The sequence below is a fragment of the Homalodisca vitripennis genome, chromosome 7 (assembly GCF_021130785.1).
Source record: "Homalodisca vitripennis isolate AUS2020 chromosome 7, UT_GWSS_2.1, whole genome shotgun sequence".
Lineage (NCBI taxonomy): Eukaryota > Metazoa > Arthropoda > Insecta > Hemiptera > Cicadellidae > Homalodisca > Homalodisca vitripennis.
In genome coordinates, this window is record NC_060213.1 from 137,797,136 (window position 1) to 137,820,455 (window position 23,320).

The 23,320-nt window shown below is 34.4% G+C and overlaps 1 protein-coding gene across 1 annotated transcript in view; it reads right to left on the reverse strand.

The window, feature by feature from the left end:
• LOC124366404 (chromodomain-helicase-DNA-binding protein Mi-2 homolog) overlaps positions 1-23,320 on the reverse strand; it is a 136,131-nt gene that overhangs the window by 53,882 nt on the left and 58,929 nt on the right. Inside the window, 14 exon segments of the mRNA XM_046822929.1 lie at positions 753-1,063; positions 2,612-2,851; positions 3,754-4,062; positions 5,446-5,701; positions 5,791-5,897; positions 7,286-7,460; positions 8,342-8,502; positions 9,819-10,010; positions 10,853-10,976; positions 12,037-12,161; positions 12,163-12,234; positions 14,315-14,566; positions 20,667-20,852; positions 21,795-21,932. Coding sequence (XP_046678885.1) covers positions 753-1,063; positions 2,612-2,851; positions 3,754-4,062; positions 5,446-5,701; positions 5,791-5,897; positions 7,286-7,460; positions 8,342-8,502; positions 9,819-10,010; positions 10,853-10,976; positions 12,037-12,161; positions 12,163-12,234; positions 14,315-14,566; positions 20,667-20,852; positions 21,795-21,932 — 2,648 coding nt within the window.

Below are 23,320 nucleotides of genomic sequence, written 5' to 3' on the forward strand. Positions count from 1 at the left end.
ATTTGATAATTTAACTATGAAAACATACAAGAGTGGTAAATCGTCTCTAACTGGAAAATATAAAACACGTGTTTATTTTCAAACAATAATCATTTGGTTGTCTACCCATGGTTCACAAATTTGATAGTTAATCATGCCTTTATAACAAAAAAGTTTCCACCCGATCTGCCAAACCACTGTTCTGTAGTAGTTTTCATTCATTCTGAGTTTCCAAATCTCCTTATTTCAAAAAGCTTTTTTATTGGAACTATTGCAAAATTGAAGTTTCATACAAAATTTACATGTAAATTCTTTTGTGTTGTATTTTGATAAACATTACATTTATATTTTTGATCTTTAAATTGGGTTTCATATTACTGTTTAATAATGAATTCCACACACCAAGTCACTATAAAATTATGTATGTGTGGGCAAAGTTAGACTACATGTGTTAATATATCAGATGTTTGAATCTCTAATGCGTGTACTGAGTATGTTTACAAATTCATTTATTCTGCTATTTTATCATTGACATCATGTTTACCCATAAGACCAATATGAGAATATTTGCTGATATTCAGCCAAATCCCATGGAGTGACATGCACTATCATCAAAATAAGTGTTTCTCATATAGAAATGAATCGTCAATTCGTTTTGTGAGTATCGTGCGGACATACGAACAGAAATGAATTTTTCAGGCCCCACGAGTGATAAGCTTCGCTAAAGCTCAGCCAATATCAAATAACAATATGTCAATGAGGCCTGGACCCACCTGTGGCCTGACTCTTGCAGTTTCCTCAGCATCTTTGACAGCAGCACCAGCTTGCCCGATGCCTTGATGAGGGACTGCAGATCCCACGTGCCGTTGGGCCCTACCGCCGCCTCCTGACTGGCTGCCGGAAATAGGTAGGGGTGGTTACAGCATTTCTTCAGGTCCATCATGATGTTGAGCAACGAAACCTGTTGTCCACCTCCCTTCGGGTTCAGAGCCTCAAAGTTCCTTGTCAGGATATACTTGTAGTACTTCTTCTGCATCGGCGACAGTTCCACACGCACGATGAACTCCGACTTGGTCGGCATGTTCTGTGAAAAAACAGGATTTTATTGTAAAATATCAACCTTAAACAAAAAGGTGTTTATACTACCAATAAAGAATTTGTATTATAGAAATTTATGAAATAATTTCTCCCCTGTACATAAACTTTAATATTAATCAACCTAATATTTCATTATATTGATGAAAAACGTTTATTATAGTTCCTAAACTAGACATCTTTGGCACTATAATAATATTCCATCATTTTTATACTAATAAGTGTAATACAAAGGCTATCCTGAAAGTAGATTACATTTTGATATAAAGAAGAAACAGAGTACAAGAAAACTTGTATTATATACATTTGAAAGTGACACTAAAATACTACTTTTCATACAAATTTAGGCACTTATCATAGCGGTGATCTAGTTTTGAAAGGTCCGGACTGTAAGGTGGATGTGGAAAAACCTCCCTCTTAAAAGCATCCAAGACTTGTCGAACCCGATTTACAGTGTGTGGTCGATATCCATCTTGCAAAAATCTATAGTAACCAAAATTATGTGTAACTGCTTGAAATTTGAAGAAACTAAGTGAGAGTTCTTTTATTTTTAACCAGTGGTCTTCTTTAATCTTCTCATCGACTTTAGAGACAATTTCATTGGTCACAATGCTTGGCTGTCCGCTTCATCCGTCATGATGCACATTAGTTCGGCCATTTTGAAAACCTAATGCACCACTGATGCACTCCACCTTCAGTAATCCCATAAACTTCACAGAGTTGGCGATAAATCTCAATTGGTTTGTTGTGCTTAGCCAACAAAAATTGTATTACCGATCGCACTTCTCAACTCACGAGAATTTCAATTGAGTCACACTTTTTAAACTGCTATTGTATAAAACAACAAGGAGCAACAGTAACCTCTCACTAGCACTGCTGGATAGCCACTGAACGGAGGAATGCCCTGACATCAAAATGGCCGTGATAGTCCCACCCCTAGCGGCTACAGAGCGAAACGTAACATACTTTCTGGATAGCTCTTGTATCCTAGGTCAGATCGGAAAGGAGCATATCTCTATTTCAGAAATGAACTTTTACAGTTTAAAAAAAGAACTTAATCCTAAAACGAAAAATTTTCATTAAACCATCAGGGATTATCAGGAATCAAGACGTTTTAAGTCTTAGTGGAACAAAAACTTTTTGTAAATCAATCTGACATTTTGCATATTAATCATCTATACAAAGCTCTAGTTTTGAGAAAAATAATGAACTTGTTCCTATATTCAAAATGTGGAGTTTTGAATTTGTTAAAATTTGAGAGGAATATATACTTTTAGCCCGTTTCATTTGATATCCATTGGTATAGAAATGCTAAAACTACTAAAAGGTACCAGTAAGTGTCTATCTAATGCACTGCAACTAATTAGGCTATTATCACATGACAATTTATCCATATATTATGGTTTCAGAGTTTATAGTGTGAGTAGATAATATTGACTATAATTAATTATTACCAGATCTTTCTGCAATTTCTAGCTCCAAATGATTGTCTATTTATGAAACTTTTCGTAGTGTTTACTAATAGGCTGTAACCTACCTTGAGCACGTCGGCCTTGAGACGCCGCAGCATGTGCGGCCCCAACATCTCATGCAGCCTCTTGACCTGCTCCTCCTTGGAGATGTCCGCAAACTCGTTTTGGAAGACGGCCAAGTCGTTGAACTTCTCTGGCGTCAGGAAGTTGAGCAGATGGAAAAGCTCCTCCAAGTTGTTCTGGAGTGGTGTACCAGTCAGCAACAGCTTGTAAGCGATGTTGTACGATGCCAGGATACGGAAAAAACTGTGACAAACATCCAGCTTCAGGAATGGCTAGGACTCTAGTGTGCACAAAAGAGGAAGGTAGCGAATTGGGGCCAATTTTTTTAGTTCTAATAACTTGTACAGTCTTCAGCTCTAATCTACCACTTCAGCTTTGACCCTGCATGTCTTAATCAAAGTGCTAATGAAGTTCAAACGTTTACAAACTCTCGAATACTACATTATACTATTTAATATCTACTGCTAAGCCCTAACTCTGACCACCTACTTGTCAGTTCTGCGTCTCCAACAGAGCCATAACCAAACATATCCGTAACATGTATTACTGCTTTCTTGGTTGTCACGAGCGGGCGTCTACTACGTATCTCGTTATTATTCTTCATCGTGTGGTAGTGTTGTGATTAGTTTCAAATAATTATCTTTTTTAAAGTAAAATATATAGACTTTTTCAGTTTGATTACATTTTACAATAAAATTAAAATTTATTTGAAAAAAAAAAAAAAAAAAAAAAACGCTTTAATAAATAGGTAGTACTTTTTTATTTTTTTTTTATCAATAAATACACAATTTTAAATAAAATGGCCTGTTTTATACTTCGTTTTTTGCTTTAACTTTTATAATTTATTGAGCTATAATACAAATTAGCTTTAAACTAAAAAGAAAATTTTTTTTTTTACTTGTCTTGGTATTATGAAAGTTAATGAATTTATTAGTGGTGGGTGAAGGGTTAAAATATCATATGATTGTACTTAGTTTATTTGAAATTTATTTATTTTGAAATTTGTCGTTGCCATCATGGTTGCCAATAAGACAAACGTAAATATGCTCACTAACGCTCAGCCAAATTCCACAGAGTCATCAAACTCGATGTTGCCGTAATAGAAATGGAAGCTTCATGCAAGGCTACAGGTCAGTTATAGTACCTTGGACTGGTTGCTCTTAAGCCTGTGCGCCTCGTCCACGACCAGAACCGCCCATTCTATGGAGCCCAGGCAGGTGACGTCTATGGAGATCAGCTCGTAGGATGTGAGCAGCACGTGGAACTTGAGATTGTTGGTCCGCATGCGTCCCGCGCGGCCTCCACGGTTGGCACTCTCGTCGAATGATAACTCGTGTTCACGTATCACAGCTCGTGAATCCTTGTCACCCACGTACGTGATACAGTAGAAGTCAGGTGCCCACGTCTCAAACTCTCGTTCCCAGTTGATGATTGTTGAGAGTGGTGCACTCACCTGTCAAATTTAATAAATCAAAGGTTCAATTATCATAAATGATTCAGCATGCTAAATAGCTTCTAGACATAACATAGACAAATTTTGGAATTGTAACTATTTTTGTTGAATACAAAAAATATTACAATAAAATAAAATTGTTTCATAAAAAAATTAATTAATTAAAAAAAAACACACACACTACTTGTAATCAAATCGATTAATCTTTGAGTTAACCATACATAAATATATGAAATGGGACAGAAACAATACAAATACGGTTAATTAATTTATAACGAACACAACTTGGCTTTACAATAAATCATCTCTTCAGGTTTGTTTGATCTCAAATCTATGCCCAAATTGCTCAATTGAAAGACTAAAAATTATTTATTATGCCCACAAACATTCTCCAATAATATTTGGTGTTGTGTTGTATGGGGCACTAGTAATAAAAATTCTGCTAAGCATTCTGGATCTTTGACAAAAATGCAATTTAAATAATCATGAATTTAAAGGACCTGAATTTTAACACAAAGATTACATAAACAGTAATGATAGTTGGATCATATGTTCATAAATTACCTCAATTAGGATCATCACAAGACAGTACCAAAAATAGAAACCAATTGCCAGTACATAAACACTCATTGGAATTTCATTTTAAGAAGTCAAGCTTGACAGACATTAAATTAAAAAATAAAATCCCAAGGAATTCACTTAACATAAAAGATCATTTACTATTTAAAAGACATTTTAACAGATAAAGGGATTTGTACTAATTTGAGGAATTCATGTAAATTTAGAATAAATTAAAATAAAACTTGATTGGAGCCATTCTTCATTTGTTTTATTCTAAATGTAATTGTACACATATTACGAATAAAGTTGTTTTCAATTTGAATAACAAACTCAAAAGACTCATTTATAAGTATTCAGTAATCAAGTATTAACACTCATATAACACTTAAATCGCATGTTTCATTTGTAATTTTATTGCCATCACCGTAAGTCTTCTCAACATATTAAAGAAAATATTAATAAATTTAATGACTCAACCAGTATTCACAGCTTTAACACAAGATATAAAATAGTTTAAACACGAAAAGATGTATGTATACTAGTACACAAAACAGTTTTAAATATATGGGTATAAAAATGTACAATTTTGTACTAAATAATGTCAAGAAATAGCTGTACAATAAATTTCAGTCCGCAGTTAGGAGCTTCCTAGTCGAAAACTGTCTATACGAGAGGTCTGTGAGTATTTTGATGTAATTAAATCTAACTGTAATTGGATAATATTCTAGCCATGGTGATCTTCGACCATTGTTATGCTGTACAGTCTTGGATTATCGAAAGATTTAGACAACTTGAGAGTAGTAACTGAGAACATAAACGTACCAAGAATGGACCCTTGCAGTGGCCCTCCTTATAGAGGGAATAGAGGAATGTAATTGTCTGTATGGTCTTGCCCAGACCCATCTCGTCGGCCAGAATAGTGTCCGTGCCCTGTCCCCACGAGTACCGCAGCCAGTTCAGACCCTCCAGCTGGTAGGGATGCAGCATCATGCCGGTCTGTTCTATGAAGTCCGGCTGTTTGTCGTACTTCTTCTTCAGATCCGTGATGGGTTTGTCTGGCGGTGGTGTATACCTTCGTCTGGACAATACGAAACAATCATAAAATATTCAAACCATCCAACCGAAGGAAGTCACTACATTTACAAATAGAATGATCGGGATACTTACGGCAGTCTTGGGTCTAGCTCCTCATCTGCGATTTCTCTCGCTTTCGTTTTCTTCCCTTTCCCCTTCTTCTTGCGAGTGCCTTCAAAGTTGTTGGCAGCACGCAGGTCCTGTCGACACAAACCAAACTTTAAGATTGAATTTTAAAACTAATTTGACAAATCCTAGTGTTACGCATTTTAAAGAATAACAATTTAGTTTTTATGTTTACCACTATAGAAATAATTTGCTTCTACCCAAATCACTGTGTATTGTCCTGTTATATGATTTTAGGTATTTGAAAAGCGTAAAACTTCATAATAATATCAGGAATACTGTAGTAAAATGCTATTTTAAACAAAAATAACTGCCCGATTATACCAGATGAGGCAGACCATCCGTGCAGTATGTATAGCAGGACAACAGTTTGGTGTACTGACGTAAAACAAAATGCTGTCTTCATAATCGCCCATGGGAAGTTCGTTGCAAATATGTTCATCAATATCTATGTACAGGGTGTTCCAAAATTAAAAATCTGTACTCACAAAGTAATGTCTTCTCTGTAAACTCTTTATAAGTTACCTGACATTGTCATTATAATTAAATAATTATCTAATTATTAACAAATCTGAATTGAAAAAATCCACAATAAATTCATCTGTGATTACACCGGCAGTTGTTGGCCTATGTCAGGAGCTAGCCATTCTTCTTCCGATTTATAATGATCAAAGTCTTCAACCTGTTCACATGTTACACGATTATATTTCTCCTTCAATTTATCACTCTCTGTAATAAATATTTGTATGAAAACAATTAAAATAGTTCATAAAACAACCTTTTTTCTGTCATGTAAGCCATCACCAACCAAGTTTACTGACACTAACAACAAAAACACGTATCATATGGAGTAAACCATCCGTTATTTGTTGTTTATGCCAGCTTGGCCATCTAACAAAACGGAAATATTTTACAAAATCTACAGATTGTAGCAAAGAGACGTGTGATTGGTACAGCTATCTGTGGAGTTCAAAGCAAACCATTACGGACGCAGAAGAGCTCTGTCAAAGTATGGCACGACTCACCGAGAATAATGAGCACGGATTGAATTTGAATTGGGAAAAGAGGATAAGAAACATTAATTGCAGTAGAGCCTCAGGTCTAAGACAATCTAAAATGTTTATCTCTCCTTATGCTAAAGGGTGGGCAGCTCTTCTAGATCAGAGTAAGGAGGATATAAGACTAATATTAGGATTGCTGACAGGACATGGCCCCCTAAGGAAACATCTTTTGAGGGTGGGCCTTAGCCAGACTGACAAATGTAGACTCTGCGGAGAAGAGGAGGAATCAGCGGAGCATATTTGGTTACATTGTCCTGCCATATCAAAAATTCAGAAAAGATTTCTGGAAGCATATCTCCTCAGCCCCAAGGACATCAGAGAACAGGAGCCCTCAAAAAAAGAGAGAGCATAAATTCTATTCTTATGTCCTTCACCATTCTTCTTCACACAGATACACTCACATGGTAATACTCGATGGCAGGTTTCAGACCGGGGACCTCATCGTTCTCCTCCTCCCAGGTGGCCTGGTCGTACGACAGGTCTCGCCACTTCACCAGGTACAGAGTCGTGCCGTCCCTCATTGTGCGGTGATTGATGATCCGATGTGCTATCAGCCACTCGGGCTTCACTCCATACCTGTAACATATTAATACAATAATTTCCACTCTTCATTTTTGAATTCCTCGTACAATATTGGATCTACAGGGAGAATGTACGGAAAGGCCTTTAGCGCAACAGTTATACAACTGTACACTCTAAAACTCTCCAAATTCATGTTTGAGCTTGTAGTGAACAGGTTATCAACTTCTGGTTAATCTGCTTCTTAAGTTATACAAGCTCAAGACTATACAGACATTTCTAATCTCTGATTATTTACAAACTTTCACCTCTAAACACTAAAAAAAATTATAGCTTACTTACAAAATTAATTATAAACTTTTGTTGTGTAGCTTAATATTACACGATTTTCTTGAGTTTCTTGATTTCTCTGCTGAGCTCCAATTTTTTAACTTTAGGAACATATAAACTTTAATATATTGTTGAATTTTTGTCATATAAATGATACATTTTCCAAAATACATTAGTGTAAAATTCTAGAGGAATGTACAATGTAGATATTGGATTTATTTTTATACACATCAAGGAGATTAAGTAGGAAAAGTTTAACATACAAATTTCTTTTAGTTACTTAAAAAACTATCTTTTTCAAAAATTTGCATATAATTCTGAACTAAATGTATATATTGGTTTTTTCCAGTGTGTTCCAACTAATATAAACTACAAGTTGTGTCTTTACACAAGATAATTCTTCTCTAATATACATATTTGCAAAGTTTTTGCAGAATCGCAAAATTCTGATTATATAGTAAATTATTTTGTGTGTTTTTTGAGTAAATTGTATGCATCATTTATACATTAGCATCACTGGTTGCAGTTAAGATAAAATTTAAAAAAAATATGAACAGATGGTCTCACAACACTTAGCTACTACAGGGAGTTAGTGTACAGTTGTGTACCTGTAGTATTTCTCTTCCAGGCTTTGCTCGTTGATGCTGAAGTCCCTGATCCTCTTCATCCTGTTGTCCATCTCGTCCAGGGGCTCCTCCAGCTTGGGCGGCTCGTCCATGTCGTACTTGCGTGTGTAGCTGCGGATCATCAGCGGGTGGAACACCTCCATCTGTGCACCATATTTGTGTCTCACTTTACACAGAATTGTGTACAGAACTCTCTCAGGCACAATAATACAAACGTTTGTTTTTTATAGTAATTTAAAAATTACTTTTATTTAGGCTTCTAAGATTACCTAACTGTCTTTGGTTTCTATTTATTAGAAACCTTCGTAGTTTTTAATTGTTTCTGGCTCAATGAACAGCAATAAATCTCAGCTGACTGATTTCCACCAGTTTTTCAGACGTTTCGCTCAGTATGAACGGCAGATATTTTCAGTGAACTTTTTTAATTCTGATAATATGCGGTAATGCTACCTCACCAAACAGTGCCACGAATCAACTGTCATCGGCACTGATAGTGATGTGGTAGGAGTTACTTAGAATTTATAAAATTTGGTTATATTTGGCAATTACAATATTACTTAAACAATAATAAATGCTATGTAATTCTGTACTTCTAGAACTTAATCATAAATATTGGATCAGTATGAGGCATGGTGTCACCTGACAACACCACTAGTGCTGATGTCTCGGCTAGCACAAGACTGTGAAAAGTCTGTTTCAAACGCTATGTACAGTAAAAAATGTAAGGTACCAGTACTTAAAAATGTAGGTTTGTTGAGTCACTGAGTGACTGAATTAATTTGAAAACAAACACTCCAACAATACACCTTTTAATTTTTCATGTTCAAGGAACACATCATCAGATCCACAACCATGTGTTCCTTGAATACCAAAGGCCTCACACAAATAAAAGGTGTATTGTTGGAGTGTTTGTTTTCAAATTAATTAAGAATTTTTAAAAAGAGCTTCTAGAATGTATGATTGATTGAATTTTACAATAAAGTAACTAGCACAGAATCGAGAGAGGGCAATTGGGAAGCACCAAATACAACCACACCTGCCATAAAATGTTTCCAAGAATTTCCTACATCCTTTACGCAGTATTATGTTTATATTTATGCAAATTTAAATATAAACAAATTGTTTTCTATTATTTTATAAAAGAAAACTCATAATTATCCAATAATTTTTATATTTTTACACAAAGCCTTTCAACATCAAAGATGCTATCGTCAGGTGTGAATCAACAAATCAAAATAGTATAAATATTTTACAATTTAAAACAATTATCAGCTGAGTAAAGCTTAATAAAAGATTCGTAAAGTTACAATTGAATTAAATAAATATTGATATATGTATAAAAGTTTGGGTCGAAAAGAATTTGGTTGTTTTAAATAGAAATGGTGAATTTTGAATCAGTAAAAATTATTGTTTAATATTTTTGACCCAAACTTGATAAGATAGTGACGAAAGTGCGTACCTGAATTTCCGACACCCAGTCACAATGCCAGTACGACTTCTCGTACCACTTGACGAAGTACTCTCTGGTGCGAGTTGGCCGCTTCTTCTTACTGGTAGTACTAGAACTGGCCTCCTCCGTCGCCTTGTTGTCTGGGACATTCACCCACCTCCAGGTCAGGATCTTCTGGGCCTTTCCTTTCAGCGGTTTGGCCTGGGAAAATACCAGTTATTCATCATACGCCCAGAGCTCTTTCCCACAAACAGTTTTATAGACAAAAGCTTTTTCATTTGTTACAAACAGATTATTTACATTTTATTACATTTATGTATGTTTAATTATTTTATTGTTATCCATTCCACATTTCCTTCATATTATTCAAGTATTCCTTCAGGACAATTTTGATTAACAAAAAAACATGCATAAAAAATGTTAAAAACTCAAATACTGCAAAAACTGTTAAATAAAAAAGTTACCAATGTTTATATATGTACAGTTCCATTAATTTCTGACATCACTTAGTCATATAATTGTTGTAATTGACCACCTGACACCCCAACCATTGTATTAGCCATCCAGTTTCAACCAGTCTGAACAGCTGATGTAAAGTGAAGAGGACTAAAATTTAGTTTATACAAATACTAAAAATGTAATTCAGATATTTTTACAAAAATATTACTTGACATTTCACTTTAAAACTATAAGGTATAAATCAATGTAGAACTTTTTTATTAGTCAAATAATCAAATTAATTTTTACACGAAGTCTCTTTGTACAAGGGTGTTTCAAAGGTGGTGAACTATTGTACTCTTAATTATTTTTTCCTATAACATGCATTTGTTTTCTTTCCAATGTTGGCACAAACATTATTATACATTAATTTGATAACTTTTCTTATTTTTAGCAATTTCGAATTCTACATAAAGAATTGGATTATGATCAAACTACAATAGTTGGCTATTTAAAAATCTGCAATTTAGATGAATTATTTTGCGAGGAATCCATCCAGAGAGACATACAAACTACACTTGCAGTACTCTAAGTGTCAGACTCACCGAACACCTGGGACACTTCCAATCTCCGTCGGGGATATCAGTGAGAGGGGGGTTGAGGCAGTGGGTGTGGTACGCTGCGGGGCACGAGTCACAACAGAGTAGCTCTCCTCCATCCTTGCACACCCTGTTAACACCAGTCGGTCATCACAACATCAATCATTATTTATGTTAATGAGCAAACCCAAATAACTTCTTTAAAATATTGAAAGTATAGAAGATTATGGTTCTAGATTGATAACTGAAGTTGTGGGCTACCTATAGGCAGTCTGAGTTGACAATAATTAGAGTGGACCGATGTGGCCCCCTTTTATCTGATAAATCTTATCATCTTCCATATCCCTATAGACCACTGGAGGATATAGTTCCTGGCCTGGCGAAGCGATACTATGACAAGCTGTGGCCAGCTGGTCGAGAATGCAAGTGAAGAGTGACGTAAAAGAGAGGAAGTTAGAGAGAAAAAGAGGCAATCTTGTTGAGAGGTGTGTTGTCGTGGTGGTGGCATGAAGAGTGTGTGCTGGGTTATTTAACCCTTTGCACACCACTAATAAGTCCATTTTTTTCCTATAACGCCAAGACAAGTAAACATTTTTTTTTCTTAAAGTTCTAATTAACTTGTATTATAACTAAATTATAAAAGGTAAAAGCGGAAAAATTTAAACAGTGTTAAACTGAAAAGTTCAACTACATTTTTACTATAAAACAAGATACATATTTCAAACTAATAACAACACTCCCACATGATGAACAATAATAACGAGATATGTAGTAGACGCCGCACTCATGATAGCCAAAAAAGCAGTAATACACGCAACGGATATGTTTGGTTATGGCTCTGTAGGAGACGCAGAACTGACGAGCAGGTGGTCAGAGTGTGACAAAGGGCGCTCCCCTCCCCCTGCCGCTGGGTGAAGGTCTTTATAAATACTTCCTTGGCAACCGCAATAAGCAGGGAGCATGCACCGGGCATTTTGAATACCTTTTGTGAACAAAATACTCTGCAAGAGACATCATCCTTAATATCGGATATAACTTACTGTATTTGGCATTTTGGTCAAAATCTACCATTCTAATATATCCGTCTACGGCGTAGGAAGGGTTAATAATGTGATCAAACCTGCAAAGACATAGAGAGTCAAGTGGAGTGAAGCTGACCAAGACTTCAGAACTGTTAGTATCACACTTACCGGCAGAACTCCTGGTGTTCATCATCATCCTGCTCCTGAGTGCCCTCGGTCTCACAGTGGGGGCAGGACCACTTGCCCTCCGGCGTGTCCTCCAGCTCAGGGTCCAGACAGACCAGATGGTAGGCCCCGGGGACAGGTGTCACAGAGTATAATCTCCCCGCCTTGCTGACACACCTCACAATAGTCTTGGTGATCAGTCTGCAACAGAACAAACCCATCTGTAATTCTTAATGTGAGGATATGTGAGGGATTCTAGTAAAAATAAATTCTTCTATTGCAAACTCTGAGGAATGTGATCTATATATAAAAAATACATCTAAATTTTAAAACATACTAGAAATATCTAGGCAGAAAGACTACAGAGAGATTAATTGCACCGATCTCCCTTCCCCATACCCAGCTTCTACCTCAATGTGAGCAAGTTTATAAGCAACTAAACCATATTTATAGAGAAATGAAAAATTTTGAGTCAAGAAGAACCAATAGTGAAGAATGGGGTAGGTATATAATACTTGTTATTTAGGAGTTTAAGAAAACATTTGGAAAAACCGATCTGATTTTGACTGACAAATCATAACAACAAATTTTGCCCAAAAATTTTAAGATCTATCCTATACGAAATAGTTACAGAATATAAAGTAACGTATGCTCCATATGTTCCAAAGGGGTTGACTGAATTTTTCAAGGTGAGAAGAATGCAAGCAGGCCTTATAGTGATAAAAGACTTCTCACCCACATCGTAATGGGATAATACAGATGCAATTCTAGAGAGTGTAATCACATAGAGAAATCAAATTTTATTATTATTAGCAAAATAATTGTATATATTGGAAGTATAAGTGCCATAGTGTGACTACATTGAAGAGGAGTTCTAGGAGCTACCTATTACTAAAATTATAACTAGTATCTTAAGGAATGCGATTTAAGTTAAACACTTTTAAAATGATTAAAACATTATTTGTATTAACCGAGGTACTGGTGACGACTGGTAATACACCGCCTCGAAAAGTCACCTTAAAAAGTAACTGTAATGCTTGGTTGGCGTTTGTGTTTAATAAATTCGTGATTAATATTATTAAACAGTTATGTTATAGTACTACATTAATGAAGTGAAAGTTCTCAAACATAATGAAGTAGGTCTGGTACAGGTGTAGAGGATATTTTCGATATCGAAGAAAGTAATGGTAACATTCGATAGCGGACAAATCAATGTATTGATTAGTATGAAGTTCGATACTGTTTTATCTTTGATACTAGTCAGAGAGAAGAAGAATATCATATTTAATTTTCATTCTTATCATTTCTTTGCTGTTGTTTACGTATTGGTTAGTTTGTTTGTTTATATTTCTTTGTTGCAAGTATGTAGTATTATTTGAAGTTATTATTTAGTCAAATGGTATAAAAATATCATGAAAAGTATTTCTCTTTAAAGGGATTGATGTAATGAAACAAAAAATTAGTGTTTTGTTTCAAAATAATGCAAGTTTCGTAACCTATGTAGGCTTGGGTTAGGAGTATCAAATTTGTATTTTAGCAAGTTTGATTTATTTTATATGTTAAATTTTATCAACTTATATGCCTTAAAAATGGACAGAAACTATTTAGACCAAAATGAGGAGAAAACTAACTTTGCTTCTAACTTTGAAGATATAAAGTTTGACATGTAAGAAAATGTATGCTTTCCGGATTCATAAATACGAGTTCTGCTACATAACTTTATACTTGTACTTGTTATTGCTAACTCTTGGTGTGATACAATACTGTTTCATGTAAGAAAAGTATTATTGTTGTAGTATAGTATGTTACCAGGGTAATGCTATTCTCATAAAAATGCTCAATAGCAAGTTTTATCAATATAAAAAATTAATATTTTTTAAATTAGTCCATCAAACAATATATTTCCTGAAACCAAAGAAATGTATAAATAATTTTTATATTTTGGTTTAGTAAAAAATGTACCAATACTGTTGGTATGGTCACACCTCCTAAAACAAAAAAATATATAAAAAAGTTTAAAATTAAAAAAAGAAACAATTTTTAACTTATAAAAGTATACATAGTGAAAATACAGACTTCTATAAAAAAAGATTATGTATGACAATGCATAATCAAATAACTTTTAGTATTTCTTATATTTTTTATAAAATACTCATGCAAAACCTGGAAGTGTCCTGGTAGAGGTAAATTAGTTGCCAGTCCTAGGGTTAATAAACAGCTACATTTTACTAAGAATAAAGAAATTGTGATCAACCAAAGGAACACGAACATCACAACTTGCCTCGTAGCCGTCTTGGCCTTCGCCACTGGGAAACTTTGACGTTGTCTTCGTTTTCTTCTTCTTTTTGGATTTGTTGCCGATTTTTGTTTTAGCCTTCTTCTTAGGAGCCTCTGCCGCCCCCTCCTCACCGACCGGAGTCTCGTCCGACGCCGCATCCTTCACGCTGGCCTCCTCCGCCTCTTGCAGCATCTGCTCGAACTCTGCGTCCGAGTCTCTGTCGGTGCCAACGTAGCTCTCGTCACCCTCCTCGTCCTGTGACATTACACATCCATAGCACCTTACAGACTCATCAGCATCGGAAAAGGCATTAAATCCTTACGACAGCTGGGCCCTCTTTACACTGAAAGGTCTTCGGCTCCAGGTACTGTATTTACAAATCTCAGCAGAGGTAGGCTACCTCTGTGGAACAGACGGAAGGAAGGAAAAAGTACTTGGGTACGTCATGACCCTGCCCACTCTGACTAGTTTAATTTATTCCCTGGCTCTGGCATTTCAAAAATTTGCTTCGTAGACGTAATATTTATTATGAAAGATATCCATAAAAGGAGTTTCAACCTCAATGTTAATAATTTAATTCTTATAATTACAGCAACCAAAACAATCTGAAATCGCTTAGTTTATAGTTATTGTTTAATTACATATAATCCTAAATTTTAAATAAAAAATTTATTTAAGAACAAATAAATAATAATTCAGTAATTTTTGGGACAAACCGAAGTTGGAATTAACATAAAGTTGCATAAATATCAATTATAAGTAATTCAGAATTAAACTTAAAACCACAAAACTGGTTTCATTGATATGCTGTTAGATTAAGTGCAATCCGAAAAAGGCCTTTAATATTTAGATTGAGTCTAGAATATTATTGATGATTAGCATTAACTACACAACAAAAACATTTTTTTTAACATATTACAATTTTATTTTGATGTTATTGAAAAGTTAGTATTCATATACTCCACAAATAACTGACTGTACAATAATTATATATAATTTTGTAATTATTATACCTAAATTTGATTATCCTCTCAGTTTGATTTTATGTTCTAAATAAAAAGTGCTTGCATTTTGCAACTAATGCCTCAATTTTTGTATTAAAGGTTTTAAATGTTTTTAAGGGTTTTCCAGCATTTTGTCTATTTCTCAAGACAAAAAATGTATTACAATATATTGAAAGATTAGAGTAGAAATGTGTCTGTAAGAATTATAAATTCCATACTTATTCATCAGCAGTATAAGCTACTGTAAATTATTTCACTGTGATAAAACACATGCAAAAATAAACTACAACACACATGCATGCATACTGTACACTTTTTACAGAAGAAATAGAAATAGAATATTTATTTTGAATAAGGAAAGACTACTTCTAGAATTCAAATGTTCTGTATAGTATGTATATTGTGAATAAAAACTGATACAAAAAAATCACAAAACACAAGTTAAAAAAAATAACTGAAATATATTAACCACCTTTAAAATAAATTAAACTTACTTTGAGGCATATCCATAGTTTCAAGAACCACATAAGATTTTTGGCATATTACACTTCAACCTAATTTTTAGTCTAATAGTGAACTATTTCTTTAGCAATTTCTTTAAAAGTTGTTCTATATTATTATTATAAGTTCTCCAAAATAAAAATTCTATTAACACACACAACAATAAAACACTTCTTTGTTTTTTCAGTGTTTTTACAGACATGCATAGAAGTAAACTATGTAAAAGTGTTAAAAGAGCTTTGTTTTGTTTACTTGCAGCTGTTTTAGAATGTCCACTAAGTGTAGCTGTATAAATCTACTAGCAGTTACCCACGGCTTCGCACACGATTTCCTACAGAAAAATTGGGACATAGGAGGCATATTTCTTTTGAACGTCGTTATTACCCTTCTGAGATAAATGATAGTCACTGAAAGATACTCCAAGCTCATGATCTATTTTAACCCTTTTAGCCCCTGCGTCCGATATATCGGACAGAGGTGGTCTAGCTAAAATGCCCAACGTCCGATATACCGGACGTCTCGAGAATTTAATGTAGCTGGCTAATAATATGTCCAAATGCCATCAGTTTCGATATAATGGTCGGTGAAGAAACGGGCTACATGAAAAAACAATAAACATCCAATTGGCATTGTATTTCGTCGTCGTTGAGCGTAGTTTATTAGTCGATGTCAGCCGTCAGACGACTTCAGTTGCATTTGTTGTTGTATGCTGAGTTATAACCTCAATTAGTTTGCGTGATTGAAAGCGGTTGTTTTTCGTGTGATTTATTGTATTATTAGTAAAAACATGAGTAAACGTCGTAGAGAAAAGTCACCAGTGAGTGAAAACACTTTGATAAACAATATTATTAGTGGTGAAGGTGCAGTTTTTGAAGACAATGAACTGAGTGATAGTTTTGTGGACAACATTCAAACCTCAAATGATGAATGGTCTTCTGAAAATGAAGAAACGGTTATTTTTGAAGATGATACTGACGAAGATCCTGATTTTATCCCCACATATCTCGAATCAATATCTTCCTCAGAAGACGAGAATGAAATAAACATGCCTTCAACATCAACAGGTCAAAGTAGGCCTAGAGTTCGTCGTAGAGGTAGGCCTAGGAATACTGTTGTAAATAGTGACATAAATATTGATATTCCATGCAATGAAGAGGTCCAACACACAACAAGCCCAAAACCTAAATGTTAGGCCTAGTGATGATGTTATTGAAAATATCAGAAGTTGGTCATTGACTGATGAATTGAGTGACACTCAATATGTAAACAACATTGTTTATAATGAACTATCAGGCCCAAGACATGCACCCCCGTCTGATGCCAAACCTATAGCTTACTTCAATCTGTTTTTCACAGTTAACTTTTTGACCACATTAGTAACCATGACAAACCAGTATACTACAGAGTATTTGAGGTCCCATGTAAGTTTATCACCCCATGCAAATGCACAATCCTGGAGACCAGTTACTTTGGCAGAGATGAAAGGATTTCTAGCTGTTCTTTTTAACATGAATTTAATAAAAAAAACCAACAATTCGTAGCTACTGGAATACTAGTTTATCCCAAAACACTCCTTGGTTTCGAAATATGTTCAGTAGGAATCGTTTTGAGACATTGCTACAGTTTTTTCATGTCACAGATAATAATACACTTCCAAAACCTGGTGAACCTAATTATGACCCCTGTGGAAAGTTTCTTCCTGTGATGGAACATGCCAATAGATTATTTCGGACATATTACACCCCCCATAGAGAAATTTCAATCGACGAGAGTTTGATTGGTACAAAATGCCACACACAAATGTTACAGTACCTACCCAATAAGCATCACCACAAGTGGGGCATAAAATTATGGATGCTCTGTGACCAAGTATTGCCTTGCATTTGATTGCTACAAAGGAACATCAGACACTGATGGTAGGACAGAACATGGGCTTGCTTACAAAGTTGTGGTAAATTTATTGAAAACTGGAAGCTATTTGAACAAGGGATACCATCTTTTTGTTGATAACTTTTTTGTTACCATTCCATTAGCTGAATATTTATACAGCAAAAGTACATTGTTGACTGGAACTGTCAGAAAGAATAGGAAGGAGCTTCCAGAACCAATAAAGGAACAATTTCAGGTAGGGGGAAAAAGATATATGAGAAGTAACAACCTATTGTTGCTTGCCTATCATGAAAAGAAGAGCCAGAAAAAGCCTGTAATTTTACTTTCAACAAAGGGAACTGCTAAGTCAATTGAAAAAGTAAAAAAAAGGAAACATGAGGACATTATAATAAATAAACCTGAAATAATAAACAAATAAACAGAAAGGTGTCCATGCTGTCTGTATTGGGCAACACAAATGTTAGGTCACGCAAAATAGTTGTTTATATAAAATGTATATATTGTAAATATTATATTATTTCTTTTTCTGTTTTGAAAAATTAAACAAGTTTTAGTGTTACAAACAATTACAATTGTTACAATTAGTTTGTGTTATTATTTCAAAAGTGCAAAAACAATAACACAAAAATCTGTATACTTTTACTGACATGTATGTGGAAATATATGAAGAAGTGCTTATGCAGCAATACAATGAATTGGATATATATATCTCCTGCATTTATCAAGGTAAGTTCTTCAAATTTTGTGTGTGTAGTACGAAATATGTGTACAACAAAATTGTTTCATTTTTCAGGGGCTACTTTACATGCCCTTTATGTATGTCCAAACTATAAAAATTATAAAAAAATAAAAAAATTTATATATATATATATATATATATAAAAAAAACAAATCATTCTGTAAAAGTACTTTTTAACTATTACATCTAAAAGAACACTTATTTGTGAACAATTTAAAACAAAAAGCTCAAAATTATCTTTAAAAATAAAAAAAACTAGATGTATTTTCCCTCAACTCTGCACTACGGTCCATTATCGCCTCTTGGGCTTTCTGGCAAGTCCATGGAAAAATAGCTGGGGTTAAAAGGGTTAAGACTTAAAAATTAAAACAGTCTCAATATGCACCTGTGAAATAACTGGAATTTTTCTCCAATATTCTATGATGTTTGTATACAATTTAACTATATTAGCCCAGCGTGGACAGGAGTCAAAAAGTCAAATTCATTAGCGCATATACAATGTAATAAATGATGGCGCTCAATGTAATTTTAAAACGAAAATAGGCATATTTTAGGTACATTATTACAGTCTAATGATTGTGAGCTTCAGATGTTGAGCGAAATTGCGTATGGTTTTTATTTTAGGCTTTGCACGTGTATCACTTCTGGATCGAATTAGTTATATCTCCGATGCCATGATTGAGCTTGCTTTGTTGTATATATATTCACAAAATCAGAGCAAAACACCACATCAATTTATGATATGTTTAAAACCAGAGGTAATTTAGGAAAACATAAATATAAAACTTTAGAAATCAAATGATTATTTTAAAAGAAATCTTGTTCTGTGTGTTGGCAACACTGCAGTCGAATGTAATTTTTTTCATAAAACCGTCAAACAAATGATTTGGTGCAAATTTACCATCACATACTAAGTTTTAACATAAAAATATGGCATAAGAAAGTGTTTTTACAACATGTAATTTATCCCAAGCTTACAAAACGTGACGTATTTTGCCAATTTTTGGCTGTCTGCAAAGTGTTACCACACTTCAGCAACTTATAAACTTCTACGTGTTACAACAAATCCAAGAAACACATTTCTTTATTACATAACGACCTCAAAAAAAAAAAACTCGAAGAATAACAATTATATATTGGCAAAATTTGACTCTGCAATACTAGTACAAGGTGCTTTGAATGTTATAAATGTGACGGTTATCAGTTCAGATTACATAACAAGAATTGAGATCAGGGGAAACGTATTTTAACTTCCACAATCAGTATTTAACCCTTTGACTAGTAATTCCGCAACACATTCGGAAGTGCCCTGCAGTAATCCCGATAGCCGTGCGGGAAGCGCTATGATACTAAACAGTTTTCATAATGTTTTGCTATGAATAATCTCTCGCTTGAATACGAATGCGATCTAGCGGAATAAATAACAAACAGTTTCAAGTAGTTTTTGTCATTCCCACTAGAATGCAGTTGTTCTTTTATTTATTTCTTTCAGGCCCAATTGACAGTATTCAGGCCATATGACGGTATTCAATCAGTTGTTCCAAGTAATCCAAGTGAGTAAATAAACGTGGCCGTTTGTGTAATTACTGATTGCGTAAAATGGTGCAAGAAAGACTTACAGACAAGTTTTTGGCTAAGATGTTCCACTGAGACTTACTGCTTGGAATTTTTCCGCCACTATCCTTGCTACAGGTAAGAAGGACAAGCCAAAGAGAGCATGCCATATGTTCATATAAACCAGCGTCGGTGGGATACGATGTGCCGGGATTGCACCGTTCTGCTTTATGTGTTAGACCGTTTTCGCGCCTTTTATACCATCAAAGATTTATGAGGAGACTTCTGTACTGTTACTAACCTGTACCTTAGTATGTTTATGAGAAAATGCTGAAGATTTTATTTTATTTTCATATTTTGTTAATATAATAACTTTTTTGCATAATTAGATTAATTTCTGTATAATAAACAAAATTCTAAAACGTTTAATTGAGTGATTTTCATAACACATCTACTATAATAGTAAACCCAAATCACTTAAAAAAACAAAACCGAAAATTAAAAAAAAATTCACTTTTGAGGGCACACTTACTGACGAAAAACCCACCAGTTTAAAGAGTTATCTTTTACCACTGTGTGCCGGCACCCGGAAGCAATGTAACGTGTGTAATATACAGGATACGACTAGAGAAGAAGCAGCTAACCACATCACAACACCAATACTAACTGAACTGGCCTGTTTCCGTTTGCCCAGCTTGATCTTCAGTGTGGGGACCTTGGTGGTGGACACCGGAGTGCTCTTTTTGCTGTTCCCTTTCTTCCCGCTTCGCCGCCCCTTCCTTCGTCCCTTCTCCTCCTTCTCTTCCACATCCTCCTCCTCCTCTTCCAGCGGGTCCTCCGTCGCAACCGATGACTGGAAAAGAAAATGCACGTTTATTACCGTTTATCAGCATTCTCCTAGTAACAGATTTTATAAGTCTTTCGTAATCTGTAATCTTAAAGCAAAATTAGATGGATTATGGAACTAAATGAAGACAAAAGAGTTATAAATTACAATAGAACAATTAAAACACAAGACAGAGAAACTCAAAGTATTAGAAGACAAACATTCTACACTACAGTTGAGGAAACAGGCAGACATGAAAAAAATTATGCTCGGAAAAGATGAAAAAATACTGGGCTGAAATAAAGAAGAGACAAATTATAAATTGACTAAAAATTAATTTAAATCTGTATTTTTTCACCCCTTTTAATAAAAACAATTGAGATAAAAATTGATCAGTAACTGTTTTAAAACGCTTTTTATATCAATAGTAAATGACTGATAGTTAGTTTTTAACCAACTTCACATTCTGTATGGACTCTTACAGAAAGATTCTAGAGCCAAAATAATTTCTCTACCTTAAATTAAGTTTAAATCACTTCCTGTGGCAATGAAAAGGAAAAAAGATGCAATTGGATAACTTTTAGAATTGTTAAGTAACCTTCATACACAGTAAATCATTAATCAGTGTTGAAAAATGTACGATAAATTGAATTGAAATATTTCAATACACTATTGTTAATTAACCGATTTCAAAACATCAGAGACGTGAAATATATTTCTATAACATTCTTTTACTTAACATTTATTAGCCAGGACATAATCCGTAACTTATAGATTGAATCTGAGTTTTCTATTTTATTGAAATTATGTTATCTGTTACATTAACTAATTAATATCAAATCATCTCAAGATGTTTGAATTAGTCAAATTAAATTTTTTTATTGTGCACTGACTGAATGGAGAGATTGATTGACCTATGGGTCTGTGGTAAGACTTGCTATTGGTGTACTCAATGGTTCCTTGTATTACCTTAGAGCGAGAGCGGCTTGGTTTCGGCGTATAATCAGGTTCCTCTGAGACCCCGTCCGAATCAGCCTGCTGGGGGTTCATTTTGCAGAAGTCCCTCCACTTGGCGGCCACCAACATCATCATCTTGCTTGTCGGGACCTAGAAAAGATGACAAGTCAACATCATTTTCAATCTTTTTGCTACTTAACAGCCTGACTAATAATAAGAAACTCCCAGAATAATACACTGGCTTTTGTCTTTGCGCAGTATATTTTTTTAATATAAAAAAAACGTGTGCTAAATGCTAAGTAATAAGTGTTATATATTTTTGTTGTTGTTAGAAACCATAGAAAAATCTAAAATAATAAAAATATGCACTTACTAGAGTGTTGTTTATTTATTTGTACATAAATTAATTTTAAAATGTGTATTGTAAATTTTTTGTTTTATGAGTTTCACTCATTGTAACTTTCACAAGACTTGAGATACTAAGACACTGTAAATGTACAAAATACACACAGTTTTCTAGTGAACAAAAGGATTATAACAAATGTACACTTATTTACAACACAAAAAAGTTTTTTTGATAAAAATGTAAAGTATGTACAACTTTTTTTGGCACTACACGTGTCCATATTGATGTTTGATAAATTCTTTGGGCAAGAAGAATATCAGATAATGATGATATTCTCCCTGTCATTATCAATTTTCACAAACCAACTTACATTCCACCGGTTTATAATCATCCTGACTACCTGACAACAAATTTGACAAAGAAATATCATCATGCACTTCATTTGCCGATATGTCACTTTCATCATCCTACAGCTGTTCTATATGATTAGAACAAGGATCACCCATTTCACAACATAACAATCATTTATAAATAACTAGCCTACATAATAACCTAGCAACAAAGAACGTCAAGGCCGTGCGATGCGTCACCAGTTGCGTAGTCCATCAGCTGTATGCTTTGCAGCATTTGGATCGATATCAGCTGACAATGAGTAATATTACGAATAGAGGATTCAACTAGTCCAAGTTATATCTTTATAACTTATAACGGTTTTTGCGTAACAATAGCGGAAAGTTGACCGACTGCTGGGCCATCTTTATCAGTTCACAAGCGGTATGATGAACATCTGTGCCGTCGGTCACCAGTTGGAGGGTTAAGACAATATGAGCAGAATCAGGAATGTATTATCAAATTATACATTCAAGAACCTAGCGATTCCAACAGTTTTAGCAATTTATATCCAAGAGGCAGTACTGCATGTTGATGACGCAGAACTTCCAAGAAACAGAGATATGCATCAACATCATACAAAACATGTTGGCCTCCACAACCTTCAATATCGCCATCTTCAACTGTAAGAAAGGAAACCACTATACAATGGACAGAAAATCTAGAGCTGCGGTAAAGACAAGAAAACCACTAAAGTCAGCACTGCAAGAGTGGCTAAGGACCCACCCTTTTTCTAACTGGAAGAATACCTACAGAGCAATTTGGTTGTTTCTTTCTTCTCTACTACTGCCTCTTAGAACTA